This window comes from Notolepis coatsorum, assembly GCF_963971535.1.
Source record: "Notolepis coatsorum genome assembly, chromosome: 8".
NCBI lineage: Eukaryota > Metazoa > Chordata > Actinopteri > Aulopiformes > Paralepididae > Notolepis > Notolepis coatsorum.
Genome location: NC_140172.1, coordinates 108,513,221 through 108,529,006, shown reverse-complemented (window position 1 = coordinate 108,529,006; position 15,786 = coordinate 108,513,221). Strand labels below are relative to the sequence as shown.

At 46.5% G+C, this 15,786-nt stretch overlaps 1 protein-coding gene across 1 annotated transcript in view; it reads right to left on the bottom strand.

Annotated features, from left to right (window-relative positions):
* Positions 1-6,563: 6,563 nt before the first annotated feature.
* LOC311233042 (hexokinase-2-like) overlaps positions 6,564-15,786 on the bottom strand; it is a 66,301-nt gene continuing 57,078 nt past the window's right edge. Inside the window, exons 10-11 of the mRNA XM_084319902.1 lie at positions 8,860-9,093; positions 6,564-8,254 (exon numbers count right to left, since the gene is read on the bottom strand). Of these exons, the coding sequence (XP_084176028.1) occupies positions 8,050-8,254; positions 8,860-9,093 (439 nt within the window). The 3' untranslated portion in view covers positions 6,564-8,049. The remainder of the gene's footprint in view (positions 8,255-8,859; positions 9,094-15,786) is intronic.

Here is a 15,786-nt window from a genome sequence, read left to right as displayed (position 1 = left end):
CCGGCACACAAACAAATGGAATGGTTTCTTTTTTGGGTGAAAATAGGACAGGATCTAGGTGTGGCCAAAGTTTTGCAGAGAGTAGACTTATAACTTATTGTTAATTTGAAAAGGGATGTTTTTATTTTAAATGGCAGGACGTTTTTTCAGGCAACCCAAAAATGATTGCTGTGATCGTGCTTTATCGAAAGCGTACTAGTATCAATCCTGCAAGCTGGATGTGGTAGAAAGGAAATGTTTTTTTTTTTTTACATTGTGTTATTAAAATTGTTGAACTGATCCACTGTAAGTACGGAGCATGCGTGGGGCATAACGCGTGGCGATGATGATGATGATTTCCATAAGCATAAACCCAAAGCACGGTATGCTGTGCAGGATGTGAACGTTGTGTTCGACTCGTTGCATGATTGATACAAAGTTTCAGCGAGGTTTCTTCTTCCTGCAGTCTCGTCATGATTTGCATGCCATGGCAACGTTGTGACAATCATCACAACCTCTGGTGGCAGTAGTAGTAGCTCAAGATGATTCATTTATTGAATGTTGATCAACCGGCGTATAGGCTAATTTACCCCAGATCCAGCCTCAAACTCAAAAATACTGATTCAATCTTAAATTGCACCGTAAAAATAAAGTCAATGCAGTGGATGCACATTATTAACTTTGTTGCCGAAATAATAAAATCACAACCCGGAAAACATTAAACACATTTAGTGTTTATAGGCACGTTAACGAGTTTAATTTGGTTATGGTATTGTGATGTAGACAATATGATTAGTACACGGAAATAATAATACTGTAATAATTACCTAATGATCACATAACCTGTACTTACAAACTCCCGTCGACAGGGGGCGTGCACACGTGTTTAATTCCATCCTGTTGTTGGCTGGTTCTCCACCATGATGTAGCTGCTTGTAGGCCATAAACAGCATACAGCAAGTAGGATGTGGCCAAAATAATCACAGGGGATGGGGAACGACAGACTGTCGTTCTTTATAACTCCATGCCTAAAATCTACAGGCAGATATTATCGTTTTCAAACATATCATCCATAATATCTGGTCAACAAAGGCTGAGGGATTTTTATATTTTGTGATAACAAGGGAATGGTAATCTAGGCAGGTAAACTGTTTCACCTCATTCTACCACAAGGGGGATGCATTTCGTTATGTAATGGTAGGCAGGTAAACTGTTGTTTTCACTTGCTCTCTTCTTTATCCATAAAATCTATAGTCAACAATTGAGATATTTAGTAGATAACAGAGAACAACCCACCCCCTATTCATCTACCCTGAAATCTCCCCCCATAATCCATGGTAATCAGTGCATTGCTGACAGGGATCTATATGGTAGAGGGTAACCCCCCCCCCCCCTAAACTCACTGTACCCATCTTTTTACACGTTAAATAATCACCATTTTAAGATGATATATCTTTAAGATTGAAGCTCATTGATGCAAGTTATCCCAGATGAAAACAGGATATCTTTAAGAAAATAAAACAAAATTATAAAATTCAGAATAGGTGATTATTGGTGTTACAATGATCATAAATTGTAGTTTGCCCACCCACCCATCATTTCACCACTGTACCACCAGGTTCCCAAGGGAATCGGAGAAGCAGACCCAATATCAAATGTCTCCACATAGAATAAATAGATTTTCTGAAAATAGATTTGAAAACTCAAGTGGTTTTTAATTAAAGGTTTCAATATTGTACACTAGCATTTCCAATCTCACAATGTAACATTGCACCAGAATAGCCTATGTATTATCAATGGAGTACGATTGATGAAGAGGTAAAACCACCACAGGAATAAATTAATATATTATGTCCAAAAAACATGTATGTCCTCAATCCTCATATATCTATCTGTCTGTCGGTCTTTCTTTCACTGACAGCTGACATTGTCTCCTATGTAGAGGATTCTTAATAGGACTAGTTGTTTTTTTATTTATTTTTTATTATCTTTTTCCCCCCTCCTTTTTCCGATTTTTCTCCCATCCCACTGTTAGTCGTTATGCCAATTCCCAACCCCTTCCTGGTCGTTGCGCACTCCCCCTACTGTTGGTCCGGGAGGCCGGAGACTGTCACATGCTTTCCTCCGACACATGTGCAGCCAGCCGGCAGCCAGCCTGGCAGCTCAGATTCTCCCCGGGAGAGTGTAACGTGTGGAAGGTCACACTACCTCCCTCCAGATCCTACCCTCGCTGTGCAGGCGCCCCGACCGAACTGTAGGGGTCGCTGTCCACAACGCCCAGGACCTACCCATCAGCTTTACCACCCCTAACACTGCCAATTGTGTTAGTATGAACGACCAGCCAAGCTGATAGCAACGCAGAGAGCTGGACTCGAACCCAGCGTCCCCAGCGTTGATGGCGAGCGCCTTGCCCACTACACCACCTAGCCGCCCATAGGACTAGTTGTTAAAGATCCCTAAATATTCAGCACAACAATTGAATGAGGTTGGAGTGGGGTGGAATTTGGCAATGATCACGTGGTGCCACCAGTACGACACATCTTCAGTTGTGTTCCCCGACCTCATTGGGTGTTTCGGCCATTTATCACAATACACCCTCTGCAGAGGTTGGCCCACCACAGGCTGATCAGGCCTGGCTGTGTGTCGCACGGTGGCACCACGTGTTCATTTAGCAGCCCATGATGCGTCTCTACGTTTCAGCCACAACCAGTGACTGCTCCGTTCTGCTGCAGTGGCAAGTTCTTTGATTGCCTTCCGTTGGGCCTGTCCTCTGATCCCTACTTCCTTCAGGAGCCTTGTGGTGGAACTGGCTACAAAGCCTCTGCAGCCCACCTCCACTGGCCACACCTTCACGTTCCAGCCCCGCCCCTCTGCTTCAGGTGCTAAGTTGGCATATCGCAGCCTCTTCCGTTCGAATGCCTCATCGATGGCTTCCTCCCATGGGACCGTCAGCTCAACGATGAAGACACGCCGGCAAGATTTGGACCAGAGGACCAGGTCTGGGCGCAGGTCGGTCGCTGCAATTTCAGATGGGAAGGTAAGCTTCTGGCTGAGGTCTACCCGCATTTCCCAATCCCGGGCTGCGTTCAGTGGGCCTGAGTTCGGAGGTGATGGCTTGGTCCGCTGTTTCTCCCCTTCCCGGATGAAGGTTGTTTTCCGTGGGAAGGTAGTTTGGGCATTTAGAGGCATGACGTTGGTGGTTACTCTCTTGTTCTCAAGTTCGGCAGCCAAGCACTTCAGTACCTGGTTATGGCGCCAGGTGTATCTTCCTTGAGTTAGACTGGTCTTGCAACCCACTAAGATGTGTTTGAGGGTTGCTGGGGCTGCACACTGGAGACAGGCTGGGTCCTCTCCATACCAGAGATGTAGGTTGGTTAGTGAGGGCAGGACATCATATGTGGCTCTGATGATGAAGCTTAGCCTATTAGACTCCATGCTCCACAGTTCGTTCCACGTGTAGCCTTTTACAACGCGTCCGCGTTTCCGGGTTCCCGCTTTGCGCTCTGATTGGCCGCTGACCTACGCTAGTACGCCCCCCTCGCTATGAGCATAGCAGGAGGACGGACGCTGAAATCGAACAGCTGTTAGTGCGACAGCCGCCGTTCTCGAAACCTAACAATGCCCGATCTAAACTGGTTCTCTCCTCTTTGTATAAATTTTTCCTCACAAGTATTCTGCCAGGGAACTTATGGACACGACAATAGTAATAAGTAATAACATTCTGCAATGTTAAATAACGTTTATCCATTCAACTAGCGGTACTAGGTAGCTAGCCTAGCCGCAATGCTATGGTCGATCGCATTCACGTTAGCATGTAAGCTAACAACAACAGTTCCCTGGCAGAATACTTTGGACACGACAATAGTAGTAGTTATAAGGTGTTTGAGCAGGACGGACACTGATGTTGATACGATAGCCCCTTTAGCTGCACTAACGCTGTTGTTAGCTTACATGCTAACGTGAATGGGATCGACCATAGCATTGCGGCTAGGCTAGCTACCTAGTACCGCTAGTTGAATGGATAAACGTTATTTAACATTGCAGAATGTTATTACTTATTACTATTGTCGTGTCCATAAGTTCCCTGGCAGAATACTTGTGAGGACAAAGGTATACAAAGAGGAGAGAACCATTTTAGATCGGGCATTGTTAGGTTTCGAGAACGGCGGCTATCGTGCTAACAGCTGTTCGATTTCAGCGTCCGTCCTCGCGCTACGCTCATAGCGAGAGGGGCGTACTAGTGTAGGTCAGCTGCCAATCAGAGCGCAAAACGGGAACCCGGAAACACGGACGCGTTGTAAAAAGGCTACACACGTTCGTTCCACGTGATTTTCCTCCTCTCCACGCCCTCCCACTTCATCCACCGGCCTTGCTGGGCTTGGGAGACTGCCTTGGCACACCTGGCTGCTTCCTCCTGGTGGCGCACTAGATATGTTTTCATGATGATAGGACCAAGCCAAACTAGTGATTAACTCATTATTTATTACATATAAAAAATTGACCCTATAGGAACAGTTCAATTAATAATAAAAAATAAATAAATAAACACCCAATTGGTCACAAACTGCATAATTTCAATCTATCTAAAAAGCACTGCGTTTTTGTGTTTTGAGATATCAGAAGTAGAAATTGTTAGCAATGCTAGTGGAAGTCAATTTGATTTGTTAGCATGTCTCTGAAAAATCACATGTAGCACTTTCCATAATAATTTCCCAACTATTTGACAAACCCCCCCCCCCAATCATAACCTCTGGTGGCAGTATTATTGAATGTTGATCAACCGGCGTAGGCTACTTTACCCCAGATCCAGCATATGCTACACATCTCAAACTCAAAAATACTGATTCAATCTTAAATTGCACCGTAATAAAAAGTCAATGCAGTGGATGCACATTATTAACTTTGTTGTCGAAATAAAATCACAACCCGGAAAACACATTTAGTGTTTATAGGCACGTTAACAAGTTTTATTTGGTTATGGTATTGTGATGTAGACAATATGATTAGTACGGAAATAATAATACTGTAATAATTACCTAATGATCACATAATCTGTATTTACAAACTCCCTTCGACAGGTGTTTAATTCCATCCTGTTGTTGGCTGATTCTCCACCATGATGTAGCAGGCTTGTAGGCCATAAACAGCATACAGTAAGTAGGATGTGGCCAAAATAATCACAGGGGATGGGGAACAGGGGCGTCGTTCTGGTATGGCAAGGTATGGCACTCGCCATACCTTGGCAAATACAAATAAAAAAATTAAAAAAAATAAAATATTTGTATTATTATTTTTTTTTTATTACAATTTTTTATGTTGATTTAGAATTCGAATGTCAACATTATGAACGAAGCTTCGAACTATTCGGTACAGCCCTAGCATGTTTTGATATAGTCAATTATCTCACTTTTACTAGGTGACTTTTACGGTGACTAACTGAAATATGCCCCAAACAAAAGGAAAATGGACATAGGGACATCAAAGGGCAGCAGAGACAAGTGATACAGGGACACAGGTAAGGTCTTACGATTATAACAGTGCAGTTCAGCATTCAGTAACCCATACTTTTTGTGAATGTGTTTTTGATACTACATTCTGTTGAACACACACCTCAAAACCGTACCTAAGGAAAATTGGCTCAATTGCAAGAAAAGTAATAGATAGTTATATTACATTCTGCATAATTCGTATGCAAAATATTGTGGTTCCCTGCTTTAGTCTGTTGACACATTTCTATACTAAAAATGCTTGTGTAGTCCTGTGTCATACCTAAATGTCATATAACTGAATTGTATAGAAACAACTCACCAAAAGTGACTATTGCACAACTGATTTGACAAAGAAATTCACCAAAAAAATCCACTTCACCCCCCCCCCCCTCCCTCCTCGCCATACCTTGCATTTTACTGAAACGACGCCACTGATGGGGAACGACAGACTGTCGTTCTTTATAACTCAATGCCTAAAATCTACAGGCAGATATTATCGTTTTCAAACATATCATCCATAATATCTGGTCAACAAAGGCTGAGGGATTTTTATATTTTGTGATAACAAGGGAATGGTAATTTAGGCAGGTAAACTGTTTCACCTCATTCTACCACAAGGGGGATGCATTTCATATGTTATGTAATGGTAGGCAGGTAAACTGCTGTTTTCACTTGCTCTCTTCTTTATCCATAAAATCTATAGTCAACAATTGAGATATTTAGTGATAACAGAGAACAACCCCCCCCCCCCTATTCATCTACCCTGAAATCTCCCCCCATAATCCATGATAATCAGTGCATTGCTGACAGGGATCTATATGGTAGAGGGTAACCCTCCCCCCCCTAATCTTTAAGATTGAAACTCATTGATGCAAGTTATCCCAGATGAAAACAGGGTATCTTTAAGAAAATAAAACAAAATAATAGAATTCAGAATTGGTGATTATTGGTGTTACAATAATCATAAATTGTAGTTCGCCCACCCACCCATCATTTCACCACTGTAGCACCAGGTTCCCAAGGGAATCGGAGAAGCAGACCCAATATCATATGTCTCCACATAGAATAAATAGATTTTCTGAAAATAGATTTGAAAACTCAAGTGGTTTTTAATTAAAGGTTTAAATATTGTACACTAGCATTTCCAATCTCACAATGTAACATTGCACCAGAATAGCCTATGTATTATCAATGGAGTACGATTGATGAAGAGGTAAAACCACCACAGGAATAAATTAATATATTATCTCCAAAAAACGTGTATGTCCTCAATCCTCATATATCTATCTGTCGGTCTTTCTTTCACTGACAGCTGACATTGTCTCCTATGTAGATATGTTTTCCTGATGCTAGGACCAAGCCAAACTAGTGATTAACTCATTATTTATTACATATAAAAAATTGACCTTATGGGAACAGTTCAATTAATAAAAAAAAACTAAAAATAAACATCCAATTGGTCACAAACTGCATAATTTCAATCTAAAAAGCAGAGTTTTTGTGTTTTGAGATATCAGAAGTAGACATTGTTAGCAATGCTAGTGGAAGTCAATTTGATTTGTTAGCATGTCTCTGAAAAATCACATGTAGCACACTTTCCATAATAATTTCCCAACAATTTGACAACCCCCCCCCCCCAGGCCACAGATAATATGTATATCCACAGTAAACGGTAGACAAACAGCAGCAAACAATAGTAAAACTAATATTAATGTAACAGTGGATGTAACCTTTCCCTTGTAATTTTCCATTTTGCATTGCTAACAGACAGTAGAGAATTATGATTTATATATATATTATTTAAAAATAATTTACATTCAGGGCTGCCTTATTGATTTCAAGTAGTAAAAAGTATTTCAGGTGAGCCTCTCTGATGCGTTCATCTCTACTTAAAGTCCCCTCTCCTTCTCCTCACCTGCTTTGTGATATCTAGTTCATTTACTGAGCTACTCAAATTCTAATTTGAATTCTTAAGACAAAGAACCATTATTTGTGTGTATAGGGCAGGCCCTTTTTAGGGTGGCCATTTTGACATGTCATCACACAGTCTTAACACAGGTGTAATTAATAACATTAATTATGGCCCTGTTCCATTTAGGTGTGTCACGGCCATTCCACTGAGACAGCAAACACAATACCAGGGACCTTGCACACCTAAATGGAATGGGACCATAATTAATGTGATTAATTACATCTGTGTTTACCCTGCGATGTTAAATGTAGTTGCTTATTATGTACACTCATATTGTGGGGAACCGTTTCTACAGTTATCTTTTAGTTTCTCTATAAGATGGCATGCCAGTAGCCTACTTTTAGCATTCCTCATTGAAACTATGGGTCAGAGGTTGGGTCCCAAGCTTTCAGCTATCTGTACCCAATGGTTTCAATTAGAAGTAGAAGTCTTTAATTGTCATGCAGATTAACACACACATGCTGCTAACAACGCTAACATTCCAGTTTTCCAACTATGGGGAAAGGGTATCTGGTGAAAAATGTAAAAGTAACTCTTTAAAGAAGCACATTCATCGGCTGTTACACACATTTAAACATAAAGAGTTCTCTGGTTTTTCATCAGAAGGCTTCAGTCATCCTCCTCCAATTGTTCTTCCTCCTCATCACCAGCCTCTTCATCACTGTCCTCTAACAGGCGGGACTGGAGGGCCAGCCGTCGTGCCACAGCCGTTACCATGGCAGCGCCCTTCCCACTGCCGTCCTCGGAGACCAGGAAGGTGATGTCACACTTGGGGGCAAGGACGCGCACCATAGCCTGGAGCTCCTTGCTGAAGCTGGGGGGTGAGGGGGGTCATAACAGGAAAGGAGGAGGGTGGGTTAGGAAGGAGAAGGAAAAGGGGAGAAATTAGGAGGGAAGGAGCAGGGAGTCAGGGAGTGGGTGAGGGAACAAGGAGGAGAGGGCGGTGAGGAAGAAGAGAGGGAGAGAAGGGGATATAGGAGGGAAGGGAGGAAGGGGAAGGACGGGGAGGGGAGAGGAAAATGTGGTGAACAGGACAAGAATTTTGGAAAGAAAAAAAATGGGGCGAGTTAATAAATTAGATGGCTTTTATTTCCGGTATGTTCCGAGTGTGCGTCCTCCAACAAAGGCAGGAAACATGTTAATGTGTCACCACAGGGTCCACTCTCTCAGGGTCTAAATTAAGTTTACATATGTACTTAAATATATGTTCGAATCTCTTTGCAATTAAACTTTAAAAAACAAGAGGAAAGTTTACACAAATATATATATATATATATATATATATATATATATATATATATATATATATATATATATATATATATATATATATATATTAAAATCTTCACAGTTTAACATACAAAAAGAAGGAAAGAAAAAAAACGGGAATGTTGATATTTGTACTTGGGAGTTTCTTACTTGGGGTGTTTTTTGTAGACCGTGCCATCCACCCCCACGGTGGTTTTAAGATGGTCCAGGCCGCGGTTGACACGGATACGGTTGGCGACAGTTGCCAGGCCAGCAGCACAGAGCTGGGCGGAGCGAGAGGATATGGTGTCGCAGACCAGACGCACCACCTGGCAGTCCACTGGCCCTGTCTTCAGGCCCAACTCTGTGAGGATCTTCTGGGCTCGGTCCAGGCCTGTGTTCTCCCTGAGTGATTATAGGCAATGCACAGAATTAAAGGGATATGTGACCCATTAAATATAATTTCACAATGGCTGTCTTTATGTTCAAAATAGCTCCACAGCCGTTGATGTTTATTCTCTCACATACAACTCCCAAACAATTTTACACCTGGAATGCCTGATCATTTCAACAACGCAGGAGTTAAAAATATTAAAACCTAATATGTAACTGTAATAAATAATCCAAGGTAAAAAGTAAAAATATTAAAACCTAATATGTAACTGTAATAAATAATCCAAGGTAAAAAGACAAAAGTAAAAAGACAAAAGTGCCTATCTCAAGGAACTCCTCACCCCCCAGTCCTCCTCACGTTCCCTCCGCTCCGGCACAGCCTACCTCCTCAAAGCCCCCAGGACTAAGCTGCACTCCATGGGTGATCGCGCCTTCTGCTCCGCCGCACCCAGACTGTGGAATGCTCTCCCCATCCACCTGAGAGCACCACAGTCCGTCGAGGTTTTTAAAAGGGGCCTAAAAACATTTCTTTTTAACAAGGCTTTTGCCTGAATTTTCTTTTACTTTTATTTTTTTTTTACTTCTATTCATTTTACTATTATTTTTATTTTATTTTACTCTTAGGTTCTTCCAATTTACTGGTTGTTAGTCTTTTTAATTGTTTTTATTAATTTTAAATTGTTTTATTCATTTAACTTTTGTATTTGTCTCCTGTAAGCGCTCTGAGATTCTCGCGAATGTGGAGCGCGGTACAAATCGAATCCATTATTATTATTATAAGTGCCCCAAAGTATTGGCATACAGCTGTTCTAGCAATCCTACTACACAGAGTACAAGTCCTGCTACAGAGTACACAAATGCACATTAGGCTTCCAAAGCAGCAGTGAATTAATTTCGCTTGTGTTGTATGGTAATATTATCTGGGGGGGCGCCCGAGTAGCACACTGCATACAGCACTGCGGTGCAACGCGGCCGACCCGGGTTCGACTCCCAGACCCGGTGCCCTTTGCCGAATGTCTTCCCCGATCTATCTCCCATTCCTCCTCTCTCTCTCTCTCTCTCTCTCTACCGGACTGCCCGGTAGCAAAAACCAATAAAAACCTACAAAAACATAACTTGTCCAAAAGGACAAGTAACATTTAAAATATTATTTGGGGGGAAATGTGTTAGCTTATGGAGTTGCTGCAGGGAAGCTAACTTTTTAGCTATTCAGTAAATGGAGCCAAAACAAGAGGAACAGCATCAGGTGGACTCTGTCACTACTGTACTGACAATGGAGCTTTAGCATTAGCGGCATGATAGTCAGCAATACCCACCAATCATAATAAAGCACGTGGCTGAATCTCTGAATCCCATGTACCCCGCCAGGGCTGTCTTCACTCTTCCCTCCTCTTAACCATTCATGCTGACGACAGGGCTCAGGGCAGGTGTGCATTTGTGAATCTATGAATTGAAAATGGGGGACCCTGATGTAGACAGGACTGGCGTTTTCTCTGGTCTGCATCCCCTTAACAAGGTGGCTGGTGGGCTGATGAAGCTTATACCGCCGCAGTACAGAATTTAGCAGCAACTAACAACATTGCTCAATTGGCTGCTTTTCTGTCAAAAATTGGGTCGGTGGTGGGGCCTTAGGGCCAGCCGACGTCAAAACCATCGCACAGGGTTTTGAGGTTATTCAGCTTTTGACCCAGCCGCAAGCTATAACCGCAGGGAGGGCTAGAATGCTGTCAACGGTTGTTCACAGGCATCTTTGGTCGGGGCAATCTCCCCTTGAGGAAGGGAGGGGTCTCCTCCTCAGGGCTCCCCTCTCCGCGGGTGGGCCTTGGTCTGTCCACGGAGGCGCGGGCGGTATTTGACCTGGGCTCCACGCCGCCCCACACCGCGCAGCCAGAGGTTAGAGCACGGCCTCGCCAGTGGCTGCGGCGAGGGCCCCGGCCAGCGGCCATGTTTCCCCCGCCTGAGATACCCTGGACACAAAGAAAACAGGTGATCACAAGGCAGACAGCCTCGGCGGCCCGAGGGATCGGCTATATTAGATGGGCACGCCTTTAAAAAAACGTTGCCATCTAGCTGTGTCTAGCACGCTCTCCGGTTACTCCCCCCCGCTACACTACGGGACTCAGGGCTCTGATTTGTCCCCTTTGGCTGCGGGCCGCTTTCTTCCAGTGAAGCGCAAGCGGCCCCACATTTCGCTTCTCATGGAGACAGGGGCTGACACCCAGTTGCTAGCTAGGGTCTGTCTATGAGAATGCTGTGCTGTCAAGCGGCTCCCACACCACACGTCCTGCGTCTGTGTTTGGTGAGCCTGGTGTTGTATCTGTCGACGGAGCAGGTTTCCCTGTATCTAAAATGTTTTGTCAGAGGGGGAACTCTAGGCCCAGGAGGTCGCAGCGTGGGTTCCCCCCAGCCCCGCCCTCGCCAGGCCGGGTATTACGTTAGTGCCTCCCCCGTCTGGACTTCCGATCCTGCGGTGGTCAGCAGGCATGCATAATTTGGATGGTAGTAATATCACTACAGGGCTACGGTGTGTAGAGACCCACCCTATCGGGCAGTGTGGGACCACACACCATGCATGTCCAGCTGCAGAGCAGGCTGTCCTCAGCAAGCTAAGCCGGGAAGATGCTCAGCGGGGGAGCCTATGTCACCAGGGGTGATGGCCGCTCCCCCCGTATCAGACCGCCCCTTCTGTCGGGGTCCCCCCCTTGGGTGCGATTGCCTCGTTGGTGAGTCAGGGTGCGATATCCCGGCTCCGCGAGACACCCTGCTCGCACGGTTGGCGAGACCAGGGTTGACAGACCCATACTGGACCTGTCCCATGGAAGGTTCAGAATGTTAAGCGCTGTCAGGTGGGAGACTGGTTCACCTCCATAGACCTGAAGGATGCGTATTCACATCCCGATCTTCCCTCCTAGGACATACCTACGCTTCCTTTTTCAGGGCTTAGCGTACGAGTACCAGAGGCTGCCGTTCGGCTACTCTCTGGCTCCTCGCATCTTCACCAAGTGCGTGGAGACCGTGCTGGGGCCTCTGCGTCGTCAGGGGATACAAATTTTATTCTACCCTGGACGACGTTCTGGTCCTCGGCCGGTCAGAGAAGATCGCCAGGTCTAATACCAGGCAGCTGGTGGAATTCCTCACCTGTTTCCTTTGCTGTAGACTGGAAGTATAGAGTACTCCTCTTCCCAGTCAATGGGTGGAGGTCTATATGGGCATCCCTCTCAGAGCGGCGGCAAGAGGATATTCTCGGCGCGCTCGGGAGGTTCCGTCCTGGCAGGACGGTTACGGCGCTGACCGTGATACGCCTGCGCGGTATTATGGCATCTGCTCAAGCTGTGGTCCCTCTTGTCCTCCTCTTCATGAGGAGGATACACAGGTGGGTTTTTTAGTGTGAAAATAGACCCTGTGAGAGTCAAGTGGAAGCTGCTGAAGGTTCCCATGTCAGTACTGGGGGACCTCACCCTCTGGGGGGGGGGGGCTGGGGTCCCCATGGGCAGCAGGCTGTCACACGTCATGGTCTTCACCGACGCCTCCCTCACGGGATGGGGGGGCGTGTCGGGCCGACACAGTAGGGGGCAGCTGGCAAGGACCATGCCACCCGGTCTGCACTACATATCAATGTGTTGGAATTGAAGGCAGTGCTTCTAGTCCTCGGACAGCTCGGCCGTCATGTGATGGGCGTGCGTGTTCTGATCAGGACGGACAGCACGACGTTAGCGTCGTATGTCATCAGACAGGGAGGAGTACGCTCACCCCGTCCACCGGGCGTCGGCCGATTCGGTCCGTGGCCGCCCGGGATTCTGTACACGTTCCCCCCATACACCTGATAGCTCAGCTGTTGGGGCGGGTACATCAGGAGCGCGGGACTTTGATCCTGGTTGCGCCGGGGCACGGCTGTGTGATTCCCGGCCCTGATTCAGCTCTTTGTGGCCCCACCGTGGCCTGTTTCGTGGTCACCGCGGGCCCTCTCTCAGGCACGTGGAACTCTGTTCTGCCTCCTGTTCTGGGGCAGCCCCTGATGGCTTGGCTGCTGAAAGGGTGAATCTGGTGGGGATGTGTCTTTAACTCTTCTGTGGTTAACGCCATCCGGAACGCGCGCGCTCCGTCCACTACCGCGGCTTACGCAGGGAAGTGGCGTATGGTTCGAGAGTGGTGTGAGGTTGGGGGCTTGGACCCGGTGTCATGCCCCCTGGACTCGGTTCTGTCCTTCTCCAGTCTATCCTGGATGGGCGGTCGGCCTCGACAGTGAAGGTATATGCCGCAGCTATATCTTCTTGTCATGTGGGCTTTGAGGGCAGAACACTGTTCAGCCACCCTCTCATGGGACGTTTCTTGCTTAGCGCACAGCGTCTCAAGCCTGTGGAACGTTCTCTGTCTCCGAGTCGGGACCTCCAACTGTTCTGGAAAGGCTGTTGGGGGCCCCGTTTGAGCCTCTTGAGCAGGCGCCGTTGGATTGTCTGTTTTACGACTGCGTTCCTTTTGGCCATCGCCTCCGCTAAGCGCGTGGGTGAGCTGTGTGCTCTCTCGTGCGGCCTGAGTGCCTGTCTATTCGGGCCGATAGCGGTGCGACTCTGAGGCCTAATCCGGTCTTCGTGCCAAAGAATATCCGGAGCTCTTTTCGCTCCAGGGATGTTGTGATTCAGGCATTTCATCCTCCTCCTCACGCTAGTGGGTTGGCGGCGAGCCTTCACCTGTCGTGTCCTGTCCGTGAACTAAGGGTTTACCTTAGTCGCGCGCAGGATCTCAGGGCTTCCGATCAACTGTTTGTTTGTTACGGTGGCCCTCGCGCGGGTAAGGCGCTGTCCAAGCAGCGCCCTTCACATTGGTTGTTCGAGGGTATTGCCCTTTGCTACACGTTGGCTGGACAGGTTCCCCCCAGGGGCGTCAGGGCGCACTCCACTCGTGGTGTGGCGGCCTATGCTGCCCTGTGGGGGGGGGGGGGGGGGGGCCTCGGTGGAGGACATCTGTGCTGCGGCCTCCTGGTCCTCCCAGAGTCTTTTCGTTAGGCTTTACCTCAGGGACACGACTGGGGGTTCTGTCTCCCAGGCAGTCCTGAGGTCCGGGACCTCTCCTGCATCCCGCCGTCAGGTGGGCTAGCAGGAGTGTGTGGGTGTGGACTGCGGAGTGCTGTGTCACACGTGGTCCCGCTTGCACTGTGCGTTCGGGGGTGCCTGGTTCCCCTTTTTTCGCACTTTGGTTGTAGTTGACTGCCTCCCCCCCTTCGTTAGGACGGGCGGGTGGACGGGACTCCCCTCCTCCCTGGCTGGGGCTTACGGGCCCTCAGGGGGTGGATTTGTCATGGCCACGCGTCCGCTCTGCCCTTTATCTCAGAAGGCAGAGCGAGACGCGATGCCAGTAATGAAATATAACTTCAGATTATCCTATAGCGCCCTGAGGTCCCTTGGATGTTTTTCCGCATATGGAATTTGAACTTGGAAGGGTGAGGGCGTGACCACTTCCGGCCTGTTATAGGGGCACGCAGGGGAGTGGCGTGGTCACGTACAAGTGGGTGCATGTGTTTTGGTTTCCGTGGCACAGTAGGTGCTGGAGATAATGATATCTCAGAAGGCAGAGTGAGACGCTCAGCCAGTATTCATATAACTAGGGTTATAGGATAACCTGAAGTTATCAAACTCGAACCCACACGTCAGACCAAAACAAAAAAGTAATCAAAGCACAGTAACAAGATGGGGCTCTTTTGCCTAGAGGTCGCTGTTTGATTGCATTACAGATTCTACCTTTTAAGCTGTTCTGCCTCTCACTCATTCATACATGCATGGCGTTGCACTGTTATTTGCTGCTGCTAACCACTGATTAGATTATATTATATTCAAATGTATTGTCATTATACAGCACAAGTACAGTACAACGAAAATAAATTGGCATCTAACCAGAGTGCAAATGTAACATTAAAGTGCAATATCTATATACAATGTACAACTGCTGTACGTGTTGATCAAAAAAAATAAACTCTGGGGCGCCAGGGTGGCACACCACGTACAGCGCTGCGGTGCAACACGGCCGTCCCGGGTTCGACTCCCGGACCTTTGCCGAATGTCTTCCCCCTCTATCTCCCATACTTCCTCTCTCTCTCTCTGCCGGACTGCCAAAAAATTATTTTTTTAATATAAATCTACCAAAAACATTAAAAAAATAAAAATCTACCACCCCAGCTTCCACCTCCATCAATCCATTAAACCGTGTAGATAATGGTCTCCAATCTGTACTGTATCCTATAGGCTGGCTTATCTCTTGCATATTGACAGTATCCCATCATCACAAGGACAGGGATCCGTGTGTCTCGTGCGCTCAGGAGCATCTCAGAATAACTTCACTGTCCACACTCAGAGACATGTCTCAATGCTTTTTAATGCACAGCAGCAGTCGAGAACCTAATGCGTCTCAGCACTTCAGTCTTTGTTATCGCTGACAAAGGCTAAGTCCAAAGACTACTGCCAATGTGTATTAAAATTCCCTAAAATATATGCAGTATCTGTGCTGAACGTACCCATGGGGGGTTTATTATTTATGCTCCCTGTCGAATCCGTTGCAGGCTTGCATGGATTTATGCTGAGAGCTTCTTGAGAGCAGAGCCTATGGGGCTCGGGGGAAGTGGGCGGGGAGTTAGACGGTTGCTACGGACGCCATCTTTGGTGGGTTACTTACATCAATTTGCGTTGATAAATCGCTAAAACTGTCAAATGTACA